The sequence below is a fragment of the Ctenopharyngodon idella genome, chromosome 22 (genome assembly GCF_019924925.1).
Source record: "Ctenopharyngodon idella isolate HZGC_01 chromosome 22, HZGC01, whole genome shotgun sequence".
In the NCBI taxonomy this organism is placed as follows: domain Eukaryota; kingdom Metazoa; phylum Chordata; class Actinopteri; order Cypriniformes; family Xenocyprididae; genus Ctenopharyngodon; species Ctenopharyngodon idella.
The window spans coordinates 14,338,057-14,358,406 of NC_067241.1; the positions used below are offsets into that span (position 1 = coordinate 14,338,057).

Sequence of the window (20,350 nt, forward strand, 5' to 3'; positions counted from 1 at the left end):
AATCTGTTTCTTTTCATTTTCATTGTATATTATATTATATTATATTATATTTAAACAAACCCTAAACCCTAAAGTTTTTTCGTTTTCATTGTATGGAAAAGAGCATAAAAAAATCTGATGACCACAAAAGTAACATTTTATGTTGTATTATTGTATTTAAATGTGTTTACATTTTATTAAGAAATGTATTATTATAATTACATATAAAGATATAAATTATATTTTATTATATTATATTATGCAAACAAACCTTAAAGTTTTTTTTAGCTTAATAGCCTCCATTCATTTTCATTGTATGGAAAAGAGCAGCATAAAAAAAATCTGATGACCACAAAAGTAACATTTTATGTTATGTTATATTATTGTATTATTAATGAATGTATGTAAAATATAAAATAAATGTATTATTATTATTAAATTTACACCCTAATAATGTGTTTTAAAATGTGTTTACATTTTAAGAAATCTATTATTATAATTGAATATAAAAATATAAATTATAATTATTATATTATATTATATTATATTATTAAACATTAAATTATTTAAACAAACCCTAACGTTTTTTTTTTTTTTTTTTTTTTTTTTTTAGCTCAATAGTCCCTATTAATTTTCTTTGTATGGAAGAGTGCAGCATGAACAATCTGCAAAATATCTACTTTTGTGTTCCACAAAAGAAAAAGTAATTTGGGTTTGCAGCAACATGAGTAAATAATACTGATATCATTTTCTTTTCTGTGTGAATTATTCCTTATGATAAGATGAATCATGATTAAAACCAGACTAGTCACTACTGTCTGTTGTCAAATCATCTCTTATGGTCTTTTGATCAAGTTGAAGTCACATTTAGTGAGTGTAGCTGGAGGCTTGTTTGTTATTTTCTCTCCTGATGGGTGTGATGTTATGGAGTATAACCCCTCAGCGCCTCAGGGCGTGGACACAAATCCTGTTATATCCACAGCGCTGACCTTTTGTTCTGATATTTCATACAGTCTGCTCTGATCCAATAACAGCTTATATTTATTGAAGTGCCCAAATCCCTGGACGTTCACAAATAATCCCGCTCTCTCCCTGCTTTATTACTTCACTTTGAATGCAATGTTGATGTGCACTTTGCTTCTAAGATGATTCTTATGAAATGTTTTTTTCCCTAGTGTTGAGAAGAGAGAATCAAAGTTAATATTGAGTCTTCGTCAATGCCGCAGTGCATGATGGGACAGGAGACAGGCCTGTTTGAGGTGTTAACGGCAGCTGTAGGTGTTCAGATGGGGTTGTTTGGATAGTATCGATGCTATCAAGTGCGTTTGATGTTTTAGTGTTTCGACTCAGTGTTTCTGTTGAGATGTGAAATCTTCTGGCTAGAGAGAGCGGTTCAGCTCAGGAACGTCTTACAACTTCAGGTTTTCTTGTAGATGAAAGGTAAATAAAAAGAAGAATAGTTGTTATTTTGCTGTTCTTCTAGATGTTGTTTCTGAACAGAATGAAGTCTGATGCTTTTGTTTGGTTTTTAAATGAAATAAATGAGGTTTTACTTTAGGGTTTGGTTAGTTTTATTACAGAAAAAATACTTTTTCTGTGACACTTTGTAATTAACATACAATTGTTTTACAGATTCTCCACAAGAGCTTGATTCAAATATGAAGTCAAGAACACGACCCAGGTAAAAGCTTTTTAAACTCTCACTACCGCTACACTACTGTTCAAACGTTTAGGGGTCAAATTTTCTTTTAATTAACACTTATATTCAGCAAGGATGCATTAAATTGATCAAAATTGACAGTAAATACATTCATAATGTTAATATATATATATAGGATTTAGAAAGCTAAGCAAACGTGTGTGTGTATGTGTGTGTGTGTGTGCGCGCGTTTTTTGTGACATATCAAGACACAAATTTGTATAATGACATAGGTATTACAAGGAGAGGGTGACTTATGGGGACATTACCCCATGTCCCCATTTTTCAAAAGGCTTATAAATCATACAGAATGAGTTTTTTTGAGAAAGTAAAAATGTGCACAGTTTCCTGTGATGGGTAGGTTTAGGGGTAGGGTTGGTGTAGGGCGATTGAAAATATGGTTTGTACAGTATAAAAACCATTACGCCTATGAAGTGTCCCCACAATTCACAAAAACAAACGTGTGTGTGTGTGTGTGTGTGTGTGTGTTACCCCCAGGTCATATTCCAGCACCTCCATAGATGATGCCATGAAGAAGGTGGAAGAGCCGCCCACTCCTCCTCCTCGACCCCAGAAGACTCACTCCCGCGCCTCCTCTCTTGACCTCAACAAGCTCTTCCAACAGAGCAGTCAAGGTTCACACCCTTCCCAACATTCTTTGAGTTTTTAACTGTATACACATACAGCCTTTCATGTACTGAAAATATAAGTACAGACATTGAGATAAAATAAAATTAATGTAATAAAAAATATTTGACTTGTATGTCGATGCGGTATTGGCGTGTTCTGGGGTTGTATTGGCACATTTGATGTTGAAGCACCATTAGCTTTTTGGATACTTTCACTGCAGTTTTTGCAAATGTAGTAACAGTATTCACTGAGAAAATATTGAAAGTTTATTCTTTAAATGTATGAAGCTGCAGGTTTACACAGTGAGAATAATACGCTACCATACCAATGTTTGAAAATAAAGAAAAGTATCTGGTTGAAAATCAAGTCTTTGTGGTTGTAGTTGTTAAATAAAGTTCTGGCCTCAGTTGTGAAAACCCACAGTAGTTAAGAAAACCCTTAGTCAGTCTTAATCATTTTAAGGACAATATTACTAAAGGTTGAGAGGTTTGTTGTAAGATCTGAATCACTCAAATGTGGTGAAGATTTGAGACACATTAACACACATTCTGAATCCCATTCTGACTCTGAACCAACTAAATGTTTCAAAGAATAAAATATTCATAAAGCATTGTTGCACTGAAGCTATAAACATAATGTCATCATTCTTTAAATTCTCAGTGAGTTTCATGGCTTGCTAATTATTACAAAAATTACCTAGTTTTGATTTTTAGTGCATTTTAGTACTTTTATACTCATCAAGGTTACATTTATTTGCTCAAAATGCTAAAATGTAATTTATTCCTGTAATCAAAGCTGAATTTTCAGCATCATTACTCCAGTCTTCAGAGTCACATGATCCTTCAGAAATCATTCTAATATGCTGATTTGCTGCTCAAGAAACATTTCTGATTATTATCAATGTTGAAAACAGTTGTGCTGCTTCATATTATTGTGAAAACCGTGATTACATTTTCTTCAGGATTATTTTATGAATAAAAAGGAACAGCATTTATTTGAGATAGAAATCTTTTAAAACATTATAAATGTCTTTACTAACAATTTAATGCATCCTTGCTGAATAGATCTTTTAATTTCTTTAAAAAAAACTTAAATGATACTAAAATATTTTCTACAGCAGTGTGTGTGTGATTACTTCTCGATTGTCTGTAAGCAATAGATCATTGCAGTACGTACAGTACTGGGTTTGAAGTCATTTATAGTGTTGAATTGATTTATTTAAATCTTGTGCAGAATATTTGCGAACAGTCTTGAAAAAGAACATCAATATAGCAGCAGATTTTCTTATAACTTTCTGAATATCTTCTTTCCTCTCTCAGGTGCTAAAAGTGGCTGGTTGCCTCCTCCTCCAGCTCTCCCTCCACGACCACCAGCGACACAGGTGAACTCCTCAGCAAATCCTCATTTAATGTATTTGCTGATGGCAAATCCGGTTTAAAATGTGATCTGTGCTTTTTAAAGGGGCTATATGTAAGAATTTTCATGTATGCAATCGCTTTTTTATTGGCAATGTGTTTATATAAACAGTTTATATTAAAAAAATATTCTGGCTTTTCCAAGCTTAAAATGGGAGTGAATAGTAACCGATATTTTGAAGCCCAAAAAAGTGCATCCATCCATCCATCCATTATTAACCTTTATTAACCCCCTGGAGCCGTACGGATTACTTTTATGATGGATGGATGTGCTTTTTTGGGCTTCAGAATATTGGTTACTGTTCACTCCCATTATAAAGCTGGGAAAAGCCAGAATAGTTTTTAATATAACTCCGATTTGTTTTACTTCCAAGCTAAGAACGACAAAGAACTTTGCCGTGAGTATATCAGGGCCTTGAATCACGTTCAGTCTCTTGTACGTTACGTGTGCACGAGTGCGAGCACGAGCAAGAAGTTTCTGGCTGCAGTTCACTTAACAGCCACCGGTGTCGCTAATAACAAGGGTTTCTGAATCCTACATATAGCCCCTTTAAAACATGGTTGCTGTTTTCTAGCTTGTCATTAGATGTTTGACCACCATGTTCCAAAAACCAGCTTGACTGTATTCTTGATGGTCAAAAATGATCAACTTTGGTATACAGTTCAATTGATGTGCGGTTTATATCAGCTGTTTTACAGTGATTTTTAACCATGGCTCAGATCTGTTTTATTAAATGGATAAATTTTAGTTTGCTTTATAAGATTTGATTATCTTCTGTACTTTACTGTTCTGTGTTGCTTAATAACTTGTGTCCTTATTCAATGTCTCAGATCTTCAGCTTCATCCCTGGCTCAGAGAAGAGTTCCCAAAAGGCTGTTCAGCAGCCAAACTTTGCAGATTTCAGCAAATTTAGTGAGGAGGTGAGTAGATGTTCACATTGATCCTGCTCTCGAGTACAGAAACTATTAAAAACACACAATTTATTAACCTCAGATATGAGAATCACTGAACTGGCATTTGAACCAACATTTAACTTCTGATGTGACATATTTCTGAAAATCTGAATATTTAATTAATTTTATTTTTTAGAGTAAATTTCATTTTTACAATAGTAAATTAATTGTGTATAGTAAGAATGAGGACATTTTAATTTACTATTTTGTTGACACTTTAAAATAAGTTTCCATTTGTTAACATTAATCTTAGTTAATGTTAATTTCAGCATTTACTAATACATTATTAATTAAAATCAAAAAGTTATATCTGTTATTATCATTTAATAACATGATCGAACAGTTATATTTTGTATTAACTAACGTTAACAAAGATTAATAAATACTGTAACATGTAATGGTCGTCATTGACGTTATTATATTTATTTCATATAAATTATTAATTACTATTATTCATAATATAATGGTATTTTAATTTATATTATGATATTTGGCTCAATCCATGTTATAAAATTAAAGAAAATAATTTTTTTTCTAGGTGATTTATTCCAACAAAAAAAAAAAAAAGCTATATGCATGGTCTCAGCCATATTTGTTAAAATAATATTATCCTAAAAAATATTTTGCTAAAGGAATATATGTAACCCATTTTTCTAAATATTTGTTCGTTCTATGGACTCAAATCTGCCTATTTAATAAAATAAATAGGCTCATTGCAATTATATAGTGAAATTCGGCACACACAGTCTTCCTGCTGTCTGTCATCGTTTCTTTCTCAGTTATTAATTACGTGTCCTCTTTGAAGAGTCTGAACTTCCTCTTTCCAGTGTGTGTGAACACGCCTGCACCTCTTTGCCCGTGTCTCATGTCGCTTCTGTTCGCACACACTCGCTGCAGTAACCTGATGTGTGTGTTCTCGTGTTTCTGTGGCTACAGGCTGGGAAGAGATGGCAGTTTCCCACAGTTTAATAAGAGTATAAAGCCACAGGAGCCCAATGAAAACACACACACACACTCTCATCAGCGTTACACAACCTCATACGCTCACCGCTGCGGGCCGTTCTTACCTCAGCTTGCATTACACACACACTGTTTTGACAGCACAGGCACCTGCAAATATCTGCGCTCAAGCCCTGTCTATGAAAGCTAATACTCGTATGAGATATGAAGATATGAGCGTAGACTCTATATGAAGGGATTCTGGCTTGATCAAATACTCATAACTTCGCTGAAGCCTCCAAAGACCTTTAACCGTCTCGTACCGCAAGGGTTCCTTCATCTTTATGGCCTTTTTACCCCTTCATGCTTTTAACTTTTGGCTTCTGTAAAGCAGTGAGAGGGAATGTGATCACTGCGTGAAATTCATTTGTCATAGTTGTGGGTTTCTGAGGTCATTATTGGACAGAGAAGCACAGTGTCTTAATCAGGCACGATCTGACATGTACGTTTCCAGAAGCTAGGAAGTCGCTTTTTTTGCATTTTAAAGGCATCATAGTCGCATGACTTAATTTGGGATCATAGTAAATTATTAGTGTTTTAAAAAGTTAACTTTATGATGGCAAACGTAATCTAAATGATTTGGTACATCCCTAAATTACTGTATTCAGCTTATATTCAGGGTCTAGACTTTTACATGTCAGTAATACACCCGCAACAATAGTTGGTGCCAAATACACATAAAACAAGTGTGCCAAGAAATACAGTGTAATGTTTTTCATCTCCGCAGGTTAAAGCGACCCCAAAAAAATTATATTTAGCCCCTTGAATGTGCGTTTTAACAAGGAAACTCTGATTTTTTCCCCCCGGAACTCGGGCTAGTTTTGAGTAGCAATTGGGCGGGTTTTGTTGTGATAACCTGGCAACCCTGATTACGAGCACAAAAAAACAGGGTTACATTTTAGGGTTAGTTCACCCAAAAATGAAAATTCTGTCATTAATTACTCACCCTCATGTCGTTCCACACCTGTAAGACCTTCATTCATCTTTGGAACACAAATTAAGATATTTTTGATAAAATCCGATGGCTCAGTGAGGCCTGCATTGAAAGCAAGTTATCTTAGACTTTCAAACGCCCAGAAAGCTACTAAAAACATGTTTAAAACAGTTCATGTGACTACAGTGGTTCAACCTTAATGTTATGAAGTGACGAGAATACTTTTTGTGCGCCAAAAAAACAAAATAACGACTTTATTCAACAATATCTAGCACTCCTCACTGAACTAAACACTGCTTCATGAAGCTTTGAAGCTTTACAAATTTTTTGTTTCGAATCAGTGGTTCGGAGCGTGAATCAAATGATCTCAAACTGCCAAAGTCACGTGATTTCAGTAAACGAGGCTTTGTTACGTCATAAGTATTTCGAAATTTCAATGGTTCACATGACTTTGGCAGTGCTCCGAACCACTGATTCGAAACAAAAGATTTGTAAAGCATCGAAGCTTCATGAATAATAGCATTGAATAAAAAGTATTAAATAAACATAAATCTAAAGAACAATGACATGTTTTTGGAATTATTTTATCTTCAAGTTCATGTATGCTTTTATACATTCAAGATTGTGAGAGAATAATAAATAGGAAATACTTTTTTATTTTTATTTACAATAAAGTAGGAAATATCATATTTTATTTATTTTCAATAAAGTAGTATTAAATAAAAAAAAAAAAAACATAAATAATAACGGACTTGTTTTTGAAAATGTTTTACCTTCAATTTTCTGTATGTTTTTGTATTTTTATACTTTAAGGAGTATTGTGTCATTAGCTTAACAAACTCCATTGGAATCAATTATGAATCGTGTCTCTTGGCTTGTTGAACGCTATTTCTGTGACATCGTTTATCGTACTTTGTCACAGTTGCCGTAAATCTACCATCTCTGTCCTTTTCTATGACATGTTTTCCCTTCTATAAGTGCCAGGTTCTGACAAAGATTTTGCCCGCATCTACCTGTATGATCCAACCTGCTGTGAAATTTTTACTTCTCTCATATAAAATTGACACAAGATCTCATTTTGTTTCTAGACCTGACAGCTTCTGATTAATTGTATCTGGGTTCAGTTTCATATTGCATTTGATTTTTTTCTCCTTTGCAGCATTTTATGTCCCTTGTTAACTAAAGACAACACAGCAGCCCTGAGCTGTTCATTAATGACTTGAGCTTCATCCAGAGCTCAGGGCACATGTCATGGAAACACAGTCTCAGAAAACATCCTCCATCACTTACTTTCCACTCATTTATGTCTCAGATCTCGGTTTCCTTCAGGGGAAAGCGCTGTCTTAATTAAACTATGAGATATTTCTGAGCAGGAACCAAGAGATTCATGTTTGACCTTGAATCACACCATCTTGTGTTAATCTCATCATCATCATCATCTCTCCCGAGTGCTGATTAATGAGAGACAGTATATTTAAGCAGTATTCAGTATTATGATGTGATATTATGGAAACAGTCATGGTTTGTTTCAGTCCCTGTTACAGAAAACACTTTATGATAATTCGTCGACATATTAAGTTTATATGCAGGGCTTGAATTGAGGGGGGATGCAGGGGGATCAGGGCTGGATTTATTTATATGCTATTGCTTGTTTCTGCATCTTCTTCACCTGTGTTTTGATCAGTACTCTTTCAGAAGATGTGTAATAGCGCCCCCTACCTTATAACGGTGAAAACACAGAACGCCGTAAAGTCTCGTCTTTGGCGTGGAAGCATTTTCTCATAAACATTTCATTAATTAATTCAGTTTATTCACTATAGTTTAAAAAATGGTAATAAAATATGACAAGATCTCTAGAAACTGTGTCAGAAAAAAATAATCTTAATTATGTCAGATAACACCTAAGCAAAACATGGTCAGGTCAAAGTGTCTGAATAATTTTTGGTTCCAATTTTTTATCAATTTTACAGGTAGTCCACTGTATGAAGAATTTTTGGGTATAATATGTCACAGTTTACTTTATTTTGCTATCCTCACTTACATAAATGAACTATAGTGTCCTGCAACCACTAGTAAAATATATCAAAAATATCTGAATAGTTTTTGGTTTGACTATATATATATATATATATATATATATATATAAAGGCTAATATTTTCTGTATTTGAGGAGCAGAGAACACTGTCTTGCACTCTAAAAAGTACTCCAGGGGACCTGTTACCACAACTTAAATAAATGCATGGTTGCAAGTTAAAAAATTCTAATTTATTGTTTTAATTAAACCTTTTAAGTTGCAAACATTATTTTTTTGAGTTCTGTTGACATAATAATGTGGATCATTAAATCAACTTAATATTGTCTGTAATTTAAACTCAAATTTCTGCGTTAATTGGCTTTTTTTATTAGGTTGTAGTAACTTAATGAAATTGTCTTGATAACTTCAGAAATTAGGCAGTTTCTAATTCTCAGCATGTTTTACATAAGACTGGATAATGAGAATAAATGTTGAAATGAAGTGTTAATTTATTTGTTTTTAGTGAAGGGAAACACCTTTTAGTGTTTAATGCTGTTTGACATTTAAGAGAGTTTCTGTAATGTTGAAGTTTATGTGGTTATCATTGTGCTGAAGAGTAGACACATGAAGGTAAACACTACACTGACTCTATAAGCAATGACTGCGATAATACCAGTGACAAGAAATATCTTACTTGTTCATTAAATATACATGTAAATAAATTATGTTAGCATGTGCTGTGATAGCTGTTGATTTGAACTGAAATAGATAAGATTCCAGGGCTATAATGCTGGTAGTTGGAAGGACTCAATTTTTTGAGAAATGTTTTGAAAATTTGTGTTATGCTACAAATTAAGTTCCTCTAACTCAGTGTAGGTTGTTGGTTGAATGTAAATTCACTCAAAGTTGTCACAATTTAAAAATGAAATTGGTGCAAACTGTTGCGTTAATTTTTTTGTGGAGCCAACACATTATTTTTTAGTGTAGTCTTTTGTTGTCGACTCATAGCCGAAACTGTCTTGTGTGAAGCTCTTCATCTTGAGATCATCATGAGATTTTGGCCAAATGACAATGAGTGCCCACACAGCTACAATAAACTTCATAACCTGTAAGTTGATAAAAACGTAAGCTTGTTATTTACAGTTATGGCTAGGTTTGACAGAAATTTAAAAAAAACTTTTTTTTTTTTGTTAAATTTAATTTATTAAATAAAAGTTATTGAACAAAAAAATAATAATAATGGAAGTTTTTTTTAATATTTTACCTTCGGTTTTCTAGATGTTTTTGTAGTTATTAAAATAAAATTAAGACAGGAAAGAATAATAGTAATATTTTATTATTAATTTTATTTTGTTTTCAATAAAGTAGTATTGAACAAATATATTGAATAAAAAATAAAGTCTAAAAATGGTTTTTGAAGTTGTTTTACCTTAATTTTTATCTGTGCTTCTGTATTTTTATTCTTTTTGGAGTATTGCATCAGAATCTATTATAAATCATGTCTCCTAAAAGTTATTTATTTATTTAAATATTTTTTATTTTTAAAAATCTATTAATTATTTATAAAAGAACCTCAAGGCCAATGCCAAATAAAGCTGGTTTCTTTTGTTCTCTTTTTTTCCCCTTGAACTTTGCTATCCCCTCTGCATTGGATTGGTAAATAGAATTAATTCTCTGTGCTTATTCCTTTATATTTTGTGTTATATTATCATGTGAAATGAATTCACAGCTCATTGCTTTATACAAACAACAGGTGGTGCTGTTGTTAATGCAGATAACAGTATCCATGTGCTTAACAGCTTTAACTGACCGGTTCAGTATATCCTGACCCTCTCCAACTAACCTATTTTCCTCTCACACAGGTTATGCTAGGCAGGTGTTCGGCTCGGTCACATTTTTCCAAGGCTTTGTACTATTTGTAGGAACACTTGTTTTTATTTAATACTCCTTTGCCCTTCTCCGTTTTATAGGCGGCGGTGGGCACCGTTAGCTTCACACGGCTGTATGGTGGTCGTAACTCTTGTGTTTTGTCCCGAGGGTACTGCTGGATGTGTGTAATAACTCGTTGTGTGCCGCTGCAAATCAAATCGTTTATGACTTTTCAGACAAATTTACAGCCTCTCAATCGGCCTGTTTCTGCTATTACTTTTCATTGTGCCATAAAGAACAGATTCCCTGTGCCACAACGACCACAGTCCTGGGCGGCAGGGGCTTTTTAGCCTACGTATTGCATTTTTTTACAAAATGATTGAATGTTTACACAACACTGTCAGAGTATGATAGCTTGGAAATATGGACGTTCCAGTCTCGCATGATTAAATGAACAGTAGTCATATTTGTGTGAAATACAGCGGCGTAAGTGGGATGTTGTAAGCCAGAGAGGCTTTACTGAGAATGTCAAGATTGATGTTGCGCCCTCAGTGATCCATAAACGTACACTGTGTCGTATCTCAGCCAGCGTATAGAGAGAGCTGTGTAATTCACTTTAAAGAGCGAGGAAAGAATTTAATGCGGCCTTCACTTCAATGCCTCTACTTTTTCTTTGCCCACATCCTCTGTGTGAGAGACTCAGAAATTGCAGCTTTTGGAAAGAGAGGACTAAGGGAAAATGCAGACTATTATGCCCCTATTATGCTATTTTAAAGGCTCCTACAACAGGTTTACATGCATCCAAGGTCAAAAGCACTTTAATTTTCTCATAATATCCATTTCAGCATCAGCTCTTTTCTCACAGTGTCTGAAATGTTTCAATAAAGGATTCGGTCTCTCTAAACGCCTCCTCTCCAAAAGCCTACTCTGCTCTGATTGGTCAGATGGCCCAGTCTGTTGTGATTTGTCACACTTGGCTCCTTCATGAAATGGCTTCTTTTTTTCTTTTTTCTTTTTCAGGAAAACCAATGTAATTATTTCAAATATATTTTTTGATTATTATTTAGAATTTTGAGGGGATTGTGTGATACTATGCAATACTTATACAATTTTATGAGCTATTTTTCCCCATTGAAAATAACACTTTTTTTGGCATTTATAATCCAGTTTTTGAAGGCAGATTAGTGCCATCTGGTGGGAGTAAAAAAAGAAAAACTTATGTAATGCAATGTTGTAACCACTAGATTCTTTTATAGCTCTATATGAAAAGGCTTATAAATTCTCTAGTGGTTTTGAGACATAAAAACTTATTTTTATTAAGTTGTGGATTTCGATTTATACTTAAGACATTCTCAAAGACTACTTTGTCAAGGTTTAGATTTATTTTTTTTATTTTTTTGAAATGTTGATTTGAAGTGTCAGTTTTTGCATTAATTTTACTGCAGTCAAACCTGAACACAGAGGAGGACATTTTGTTGCACATAACATCAAAAGCATGGTTTCCATAAAAATTAAAATAAATGTTGTTCTTTTGAACTTTCTATTCATTGACAAATCCTGAAAAATGTATCACAGTTTCCACAAAAATATTCAAATAGAAAACAGTAAAAAAAAAAAAATTAAAAAAAAGGAATTAATGAAGCCCAGCATGGTAAAAGATCCTCATAAATGTGCTGTTGTCTTGGTTAATGTTACAAATTGCTTTGTAAAACTAACATTGAAGGCCTCCTGATCTCAAACTCTTCATCCTCTTTCAGCAGGAGACTGTCGTGACAGGAGCTCTCAGCACCGAAGACCTGGCACCTCCCAAATCGGTAAGAACTGACCCCTTTCCATTAAACAAGCATCTAACACCTCATCTGAGCCCCTTTAAATGGGAGTCCATATCTTACAGATGCTCAGACATGAACATAATGCATCTTCACATACTCATCTTCACTGTACTTATGATTAGGGCATGTTTGATGATGGTTTACCCATATGGGAAGTTTCTCTCAAAGTCTACTTCAAACATTTAAACCACTTCCCAGGATTCCACAGTGTTACACCAAGGCCACGCCCCTCAGAAGCCAGTACGAAGAAAACTCCACACTGAAAGCCAGAGTGCCACGCCCCCCTTGGCCACGCCCTACTCTGCTGCCACATTGACCAAATCTACACAGAGGTCCATATATCTTTATTTTCATTCTTTTTAACTAAAAATGAACAAGAATGGCAATGTTTATAATAGCATAATATAGCTTATAGAATAAATAAATAAATTAATTAATTAAAATTAAATAAATAAAAAATAGAGCAAATAAATTAGAAAAAAATGCATTAACTGTATAATATAAAATATTAAATATACAACAATGACAAATGAAAGATTGCTTGTACAAATAAAACAATTAAGCAAATAAATGAGAAAATTAAAATATAATAATATATTAAATAAATAATATGAAGCATTAAATATGCTATAATGACAAAGTTTACAATAACTACAATAACATTTTTTGCTTAAAGATTACTTATACAAATTTAAGCAAATATATAAATATGAAAAAATACAATAAAAATATAAAATGTATTACATTTATAATATACAATAGTACATATAAATCAATAGCAATGTTTACAATAACTACTGACAAAAACATATTACAGCTTAAATGTTACTTATAAAAATAAATAAAAAATAATCCAATATGTAAATGAGATAAATAAAAATACAATAATAATAATAACATAAAATACATTAATTATAAAATATTAAACACATATGGCAGTGTTTACAATAACTATGATATTATTATTATTATTATTGTAGTTTTTTCTAATATACATATTTGCTTTTTATATTTTTTTAAGTAATCTTTAAGCTATATGTTATTGTGATATTTAATATATATATATATATATATATATATAAATAAAAGCAAATATTTACATTAGAAACTACAATAATGACAATAGTAATATCAATTATTAAGCATATATTACTAAATATAAATTCTAAAATGAATATATCAATAAACCCCTCTTACACAATACATCAGGGAACAAACAGCATGGATCAGTGATTTCTAAATGCTAAACAAGTGGGATCATGAATTGAACATAATGAAAAGCTCATCCACACATGCAGACACCGGTCATGATTATCTGGTGTTGTGTTCAGGCCTCCACCCAAGCAGAAGAGAGAGATCCAGATGGCCATAAGGAAGAACCGAGAAACCAACGCAGTCCTGACACGTCTCAACAGTGAACTACAGCAACAGCTAAAGGTGCGGCAACCATATCCACACACAGGAATAGTTCTTACACATGCTTATTCCAAGAAGCGTTAAGAAATAAACGCCGGCCATTGATGCTTAAAATATTAGCAGTCTCAAATGATGAGATCTGTCTGCTCACACATTAGTTTTAGGTTAGTTTTCTGGTTGGGCAGCACATACTATTTCCAACACCCCTACCCAGACCGATCAGATATCTCTAGTCTTGTATCGAGCACATGCCGCTTTTATATATACACACAGACGGCTTGTGTTACCCTGAAGAGTTATTGAGTGACTGGAGATGGTCTAGAGTTGCAGCCTTCAATTTATCCAGAGATCCGCTCAGTGAACACACACACACAGACACACACACACTGTCTGGCTTTCTGAAAATGCAAGCTTGGACTCTGACTCAAGCAGTTGTCTTCTTTAAAATAGTGCATCCTACAGCAGCTGGTGTGTGTGTGTGTGTGTGTGTGTGTGTGTGTCTGTGTGTGTGTGTGTGTGTGTCTGTGTGTGTCTGTGTGTGTGTGTGAAAATGAAGTGAAATGAAATGAAGGTGAGCATCAGAATGTGCTTGGAAATGCATTTTACCAGTGACATTGAGAGCAGAAGTGAAAGAAAGTGAGGGAAATTAAAAGTGAAAGACGCTAGACTCTTGCTCATAAAAGCCCATGTGCAGATCAGGTTGCACTGCATTCTGGGGAACAGTAAACCTGCAGACCGCTGCACGATATGCTATGAATCTCACTTTAAGACCCCGATATACTCACGGCGAAGCTTGAAATACGTAAGCAGCGATATACTGTTATCGAACATCTGACGTTTTTTAATAGAAAGCATAAGAAAAGCATCTTTTAATGTGAATTAGCACTCCAGTAATGTCACATCACGTTTATTTATATGGCATTTTATTCAATAGATCGCTTAAAAGCAAGCAACTGTACAGTATCAAACGTGAAAAACAGTATCAGGGCCTCATTTCTCACCTGTGGAGATCTTACCTCGACGGACTCAACAGAAGAAATGAGTCAGAGAAGAGTTCCGCATGAAAGAAGGCGGAGCCTCAGCACACACCTCCTATTACGTTATCGTCACGAACCAATGGTAGTACGAAGGTGTTTTGCAGCTGGAGTGAACTTTTCATGAGAGTTCGCTTTGGCGAGCCGTTTCAAACTCCCAAAACGAAAACTTTGTTTTGGCCTGATTTTGTTCAAAATGACGTCACATCAGTTCGTTCTTCAATTTTGTTTGAAGTATATCGGGGCCTTAAGAAAGTGTAAGTCTTGCTCTTAGTTTTGAGAACATTCTTTTTTTATTTTCAGTTTTATTTTATTTTTTATTTAATTGTTACATGTATTCATTTAGCATACACTAAATGTAAATATATATTTCAATATATTTTTTTATTTAAAGCTACAGTCCGTAACTTTTTTTTTAAATTATCCAAAATCAATTTTTGAGCAAGTACATAACCAGCCAGTGTTCAAAACTATCTCCTTACCGTAGCCCGATCCAGTTGGTCAGAACAAAAGTGGCAGACATGTTACTTACCTGTTCAGATGACATTTTCCTGTGAAAATTCTTATTTTGGTCATACTTCAAGACTACAATCTGTGCAAACATCAGATTCATCCGCGCTGAGGAGCCGTGCCGATGTACAACCCACGTAAAGACGATAATTCCACAAATAACTGCAATTGCAGGTTTCAAACAGAGATGGCGACAAAGAGACAAAACTTACGGACAGCAGCTTTATTTAAGTCAATTTAAAATTTTAAATTGTAAAATAGAGTTATTGTAAGTTTGTTTTGCTGTAACAGTTAGACATTATTTAAAAATAATTGACAAAATATAATCTTTTTCTTTCAATTGGCTGGAGAAAATAAAGCAGCTGGTGTAGCTGTACAGTACAACCAAAAATAAGAATAGGATGTCCGTGAGGTGAATGCATGGATAGTTGATTCTTATTAAATTATATACTATTTTTTCTAAATAAATAAAAATAAAACACTAAATCAGTTATTTTAAATGCTCCAACTGAATTTAGGCAGTTAGATTGTTATAATGTACAGTATGAAAAATAGATGTTCGTTTTGAAGTTTCCTAAAGATTACATGTGACAATGTTATTAAATTATTAGTGTTTTAAAGATTAACTTTAAGTGAGCATTAGATGATGGCAAAGGTAATATAAATGTAAAAAGAGGAGAAATGAGCATGCACAATGAAATATCCAAAACTGTCTATAAATTTCATGGTGGAAATGCATGACGTCTGACACATGTATGTGGCGTCAGATACACTGAAACAGCAGGAATCCAACATCTGTATTAGAAGAAGCAGTCAGACCTGTGCAGATATTTGAGAAGATGTTCCTGACGGGTGTCAGATGACATGAGTTGAAGGAGGTTTGACAGTGTGTGTCCGTCTGTATTGTTCTAGAAGATACACGATATACGTGACTTTAATGACAAATGAAGACAGGTAGAAATAAACGTGTCTGTGAGTGTCAGACCAGCTGCTTTCATCCTTTCTGTTTGATGTCATCTGAAGGTCATGACCTCGGGTCACTTTGTCTAGCAGTGGCATTCCTCATGTGACAAATGTCTGTGTGCTCACCAGCATTTGTCAAATGACGTTTAGCTTGTTAGTGCTCAAGTCAAGCATCACTACTGTTGCTCATGCTGTTACTCATATAAGGTCAGCAACCTCTCAGGTTTAGCCTGTGCACACACCAAATCAAGTTATTTCTCTCATATAAGCTTTAGGGGATGTGGATATGGATAAATCTAGATCAGATCACTTACTTTTGTCTTCAGGTCACAGTGGTGCTTTATTTATTTATTTATTTATTTATTTATTTATTTATTTCATTAATTATTTATGTATTGATATCATACAGGCCTGAAGGTATGGAAGCTTGTTTCTGCCAGTGAATAAAAAAAAAAAAAAAAAAAGGTAATTCTGATTTTTTTTTTTTTTTTTTTTTTTTTTATCTCACAATTCTGATGACTTTTCTCAGAATTGCAAGATATAAACTCACAATTGCTAGAAATAAAGTCTGAATAAAAGACATACTCGCAATTCTGACTTTTTTTCTCGCACTTGCGAGTTTATATCTTGCAATTCTGACATCTTTTTTTCAGAATTGAGACAAACTCGCAATTCTGACTTTTTTCTCGCAATTCTGACTTTTTTCTCGCAATTGTGAGTTTATATCTCGCAATTCTAATGTCTTTTTTTTCAGAATTGTGAGATAAACTCACAATTCGGACTTTTTTTTGCAATTGCGAGTTTATATCTCACAATTCTTTTCAGAATTTTTCAGAATTATTTTTCAGAGTTGTGAAACAAACTCGCATTGAGAAACTCACAATTCTGACTTTTTTCTCGCAATTCTGACTTTTTTCACGCAATTGCGAGTTTATATCTTGCAATTCTGAGGTCTTTTTTCAGAATTGTGAGAAACTTGCAATTCTGACTTTTTTTCTTGTAATTGTTAGTTTTTTCTCGCAATTCTGACATATTTTTTTCATAATTGAGACAAACTTGCAATTCTGACTTTTTTCTCGCAATTCTGACTTTTTTTCTTGCAGTTGCGAGGTCATATCTCACAGTTCCGACGTCTTTTTTCAGAATTGTGAAATAAACTTGCAATTCTGACTTTTTCTCGCAATTCTGACCTTTTTCTCAGAATTGTGAGTTTATATCACAAAATTCTGACTTTTTAACGCAATTGTGAGTTTGTCACACAATTCTGAGAAAAAAAGTCAGAATTGTAAGATGCAAACTCGCAATTGCAAGAAAAAAGAAGTCAAAATTGTGAGCTACAAACTCGCAATTACCTTTTTTATTTTTTATTCAGTGGCTGAAACAAGCTTCTATATGATGGAAATGTTGAAATGAAACGGTTTAATTTGATTGAGTCGGCTTAGCTTATCTCAAATAATCAGAGCACTTTTAGTTCATCTCTGTGTTCCCTTTCTTTCTCTTCTCTCTCTTTATAAGGTTGTGCATCGGGAGCGAGTTACTCTGGAGTCCCAGCTGGAGTTGCTGCGGCCCGTGGCGTCAACCTGACCCAACACACTCTCGCTTTCTCTCGCTTTCTGTCCTTCTCATGCGTGCTTGGGCACGTCTTTCGATCTGACGCTGGACTCTGGGTTCTGTCTAATATTCTGAGCTTATAATTCAGTCACATGACAGGATACTTACTTTAACTGACCAAACACTTTGGGATGCCACAATCACTGTGTCAGAACCACAGGAAGAGCATTTTACCTCCACAGGAGAGCGGGAAGAATTCTAGGAAGTTTATTCTGTCAAAAAACTATATTTTTGGGTTGAGTTTGTGTTTATATGTTCCTGTTTTTCTTCAGCAGAATCATGCCAACATGACTAACTGTTAGTTATGCAGACCAATGAAAAGGAAAAGCTTCAGTATTCAACTTCATCAATTTGTGGTTTATGCAATGGATCTGATTTTCTAATGATTCATCCGATAACTGCACCAAATAATGATTTAAATCACTTTTTTTGTATTTTTGTTACTGTAATTTAATAAACATGAATATGTTTGAAGCTGATCCTGTTCCACCAAGAATAAGCTTATAAGGGTGAATCTCAAGAAAACAAGTCACATTTCACCCCAAGAACAGTAGAATAAAATAACTTATATTATAATAATAATTACTTAATTATTATATGGACTTACGCATAAAGTATAAATTTTTTTCATGACAAGTACATTTTAATCATTACTTAGTCAGCACAACAAATAATAACCTGATCAATATATATATATATATATATATAAAATATATAATCACAATTAATCGTATCTAACACAAAAGTTTGTAAATATACAATATATATACTTACAAACTTTTATGTTTGATGTGATTAACCGATTTGACAGCATGTATCAAATATTGATTAATCGCATCTAACAAGTTCGTAAATATACAAATAAATATATTTACAAATTTTTTTTAGGAGTGATTAGTCACGATTAATCAATTTGACAGTACTAAATATATATAGTGCTGTCAAATCGATTAATCACGATTAATCGCTTCTAACAAAAGCTTGTAAATATATATATATATATAGTACATATGTTGTATATTTACAAACTTATATATACATACAAGCTTTTGTTAGATGCGATTAATCACGATTAATCGTTTTGACAGCACACTATATATAATATATATATATAAATAGTATAAATTACATTACACTAAATATTAATAATAATTTGGGGATTGAAAACTGTTTAATTGTTGTGAAAATAATACCAGAATACAAAAAAAGCTTAATTTTCTTTACGAAACATATTCTTTCACAATTTCTGTAATTTGTTTTCTTTTGGTTTTGGGGTTAAATATGACCCTTGACAGATTTTGTGTGATTTGCCCATGAAGAAAATAGCTGCAAATGTAGTTAAATGTAGAATAATCATTACTTTGTGTGCTGGGACAAAGAGTTTGCAAAGATGGACGTGTCCTAAAGACCGTGTGTGTTCATGCATGAAGATGAACATTTACATGAGACGTTTATTTTTACACGAGTAGTTCTGGCAGCATGTTGTATGTGAGTAGTTTGACAATACAGGACTGTTTAAGACTGGAATGTTAGAATATCTAGACATATGTATTGAATGTCATATTAACCTCAGATCAGTGAGGGCGATCCAGTGATTGTGCTTGTAATGTATTACAAAAACCATCCATCAATATGTCCAATTTTTTTTTTTTTACACTTCCTTTTATGGCTTGTCATATCCTTAACTATTATTTCTAACTTTTCAGTAATTTCTTAAGCATTTCTTACTATCCTAAAAATCATTTTGGGGGTAATTATAGTAATTATGAAATTTTAAAAAAGGTTGATTGTTTCAAAAAAAAAAAAAAAATGCATCAAATGAAAACCAGCGACTGCAAAAAAAAAAAGTATAAATGTTTTTTTGTTCAAAAGTGTGCTAAATACTTTCCTATGCAAAAAAAATAAAAATAAATGAATAAATATTGGTGACTTTGCAGGCCGAGCTTGTTGTTGGCCACGTTGTGTGTTTTTGATACTGAACGAATCTCTCATACACTGTGTTCTGATGGAGGAGTGGGAATGTTCTGTCCGTGAATGTGTCAATAAACCAGTGGAATTATGGGAGAATGTGTCGGTTGTGGTGTGTTTTGCCTTGCACATTTGTAGAATCTGTTTTAAGTTGTTCATGATGAATATATAACAGGGTTTCTGTGGGTCTTAAAAAGGTCTTAAAAATTCACTCTTCCACAAAATAAGACCTTAAAAAGGTCTTAAATCGGAGCAGTAAGTGCCATTAAATGTTGCATTAATATCTACCTCAGTATTGTTTTGATTTCTCATAGAAATATCTAAACTTCAAAATACATTTACTTGAGATACAAAATGAAATGAAGTCTTGTTTTTTGTAATTGAACAAAATTAAGTGAGTTTACTCTTAAAACAAGAACAAATATGCCTGGGTTCTGAAAATGTGCTTTCTCTCTGAAGTTGTTTTTTCTGAGCCCATTTATTTGTTCTAGTTTTAATCATCAAACTCAACTTTATTTAATC

At 33.3% G+C, this 20,350-nt stretch overlaps 1 protein-coding gene across 2 annotated transcripts in view; it reads left to right on the forward strand.

Annotated features, from left to right (window-relative positions):
• Positions 1 to 19,927, forward strand: part of reps2 (RALBP1 associated Eps domain containing 2) — a 47,241-nt gene extending 27,314 nt beyond the window's left edge. Inside the window, exons 12-19 of one of the 2 annotated variants that reach the window (XM_051880396.1) lie at positions 1,612 to 1,660; positions 2,177 to 2,313; positions 3,628 to 3,689; positions 4,555 to 4,644; positions 12,255 to 12,308; positions 12,525 to 12,658; positions 13,658 to 13,763; positions 17,765 to 19,927. In XM_051880396.1, the coding sequence (XP_051736356.1) occupies positions 1,612 to 1,660; positions 2,177 to 2,313; positions 3,628 to 3,689; positions 4,555 to 4,644; positions 12,255 to 12,308; positions 12,525 to 12,658; positions 13,658 to 13,763; positions 17,765 to 17,833 (701 nt within the window). In that variant the 3' untranslated portion in view covers positions 17,834 to 19,927. Of the gene's footprint in view, positions 1 to 1,611; positions 1,661 to 2,176; positions 2,314 to 3,627; positions 3,690 to 4,554; positions 4,645 to 12,251; positions 12,309 to 12,524; positions 12,659 to 13,657; positions 13,764 to 17,764 lie in introns of both variants that reach the window. The other variant, XM_051880395.1, reaches the window with a different exon arrangement.
• The last annotated feature ends 423 nt before the right edge of the window (positions 19,928 to 20,350 follow it).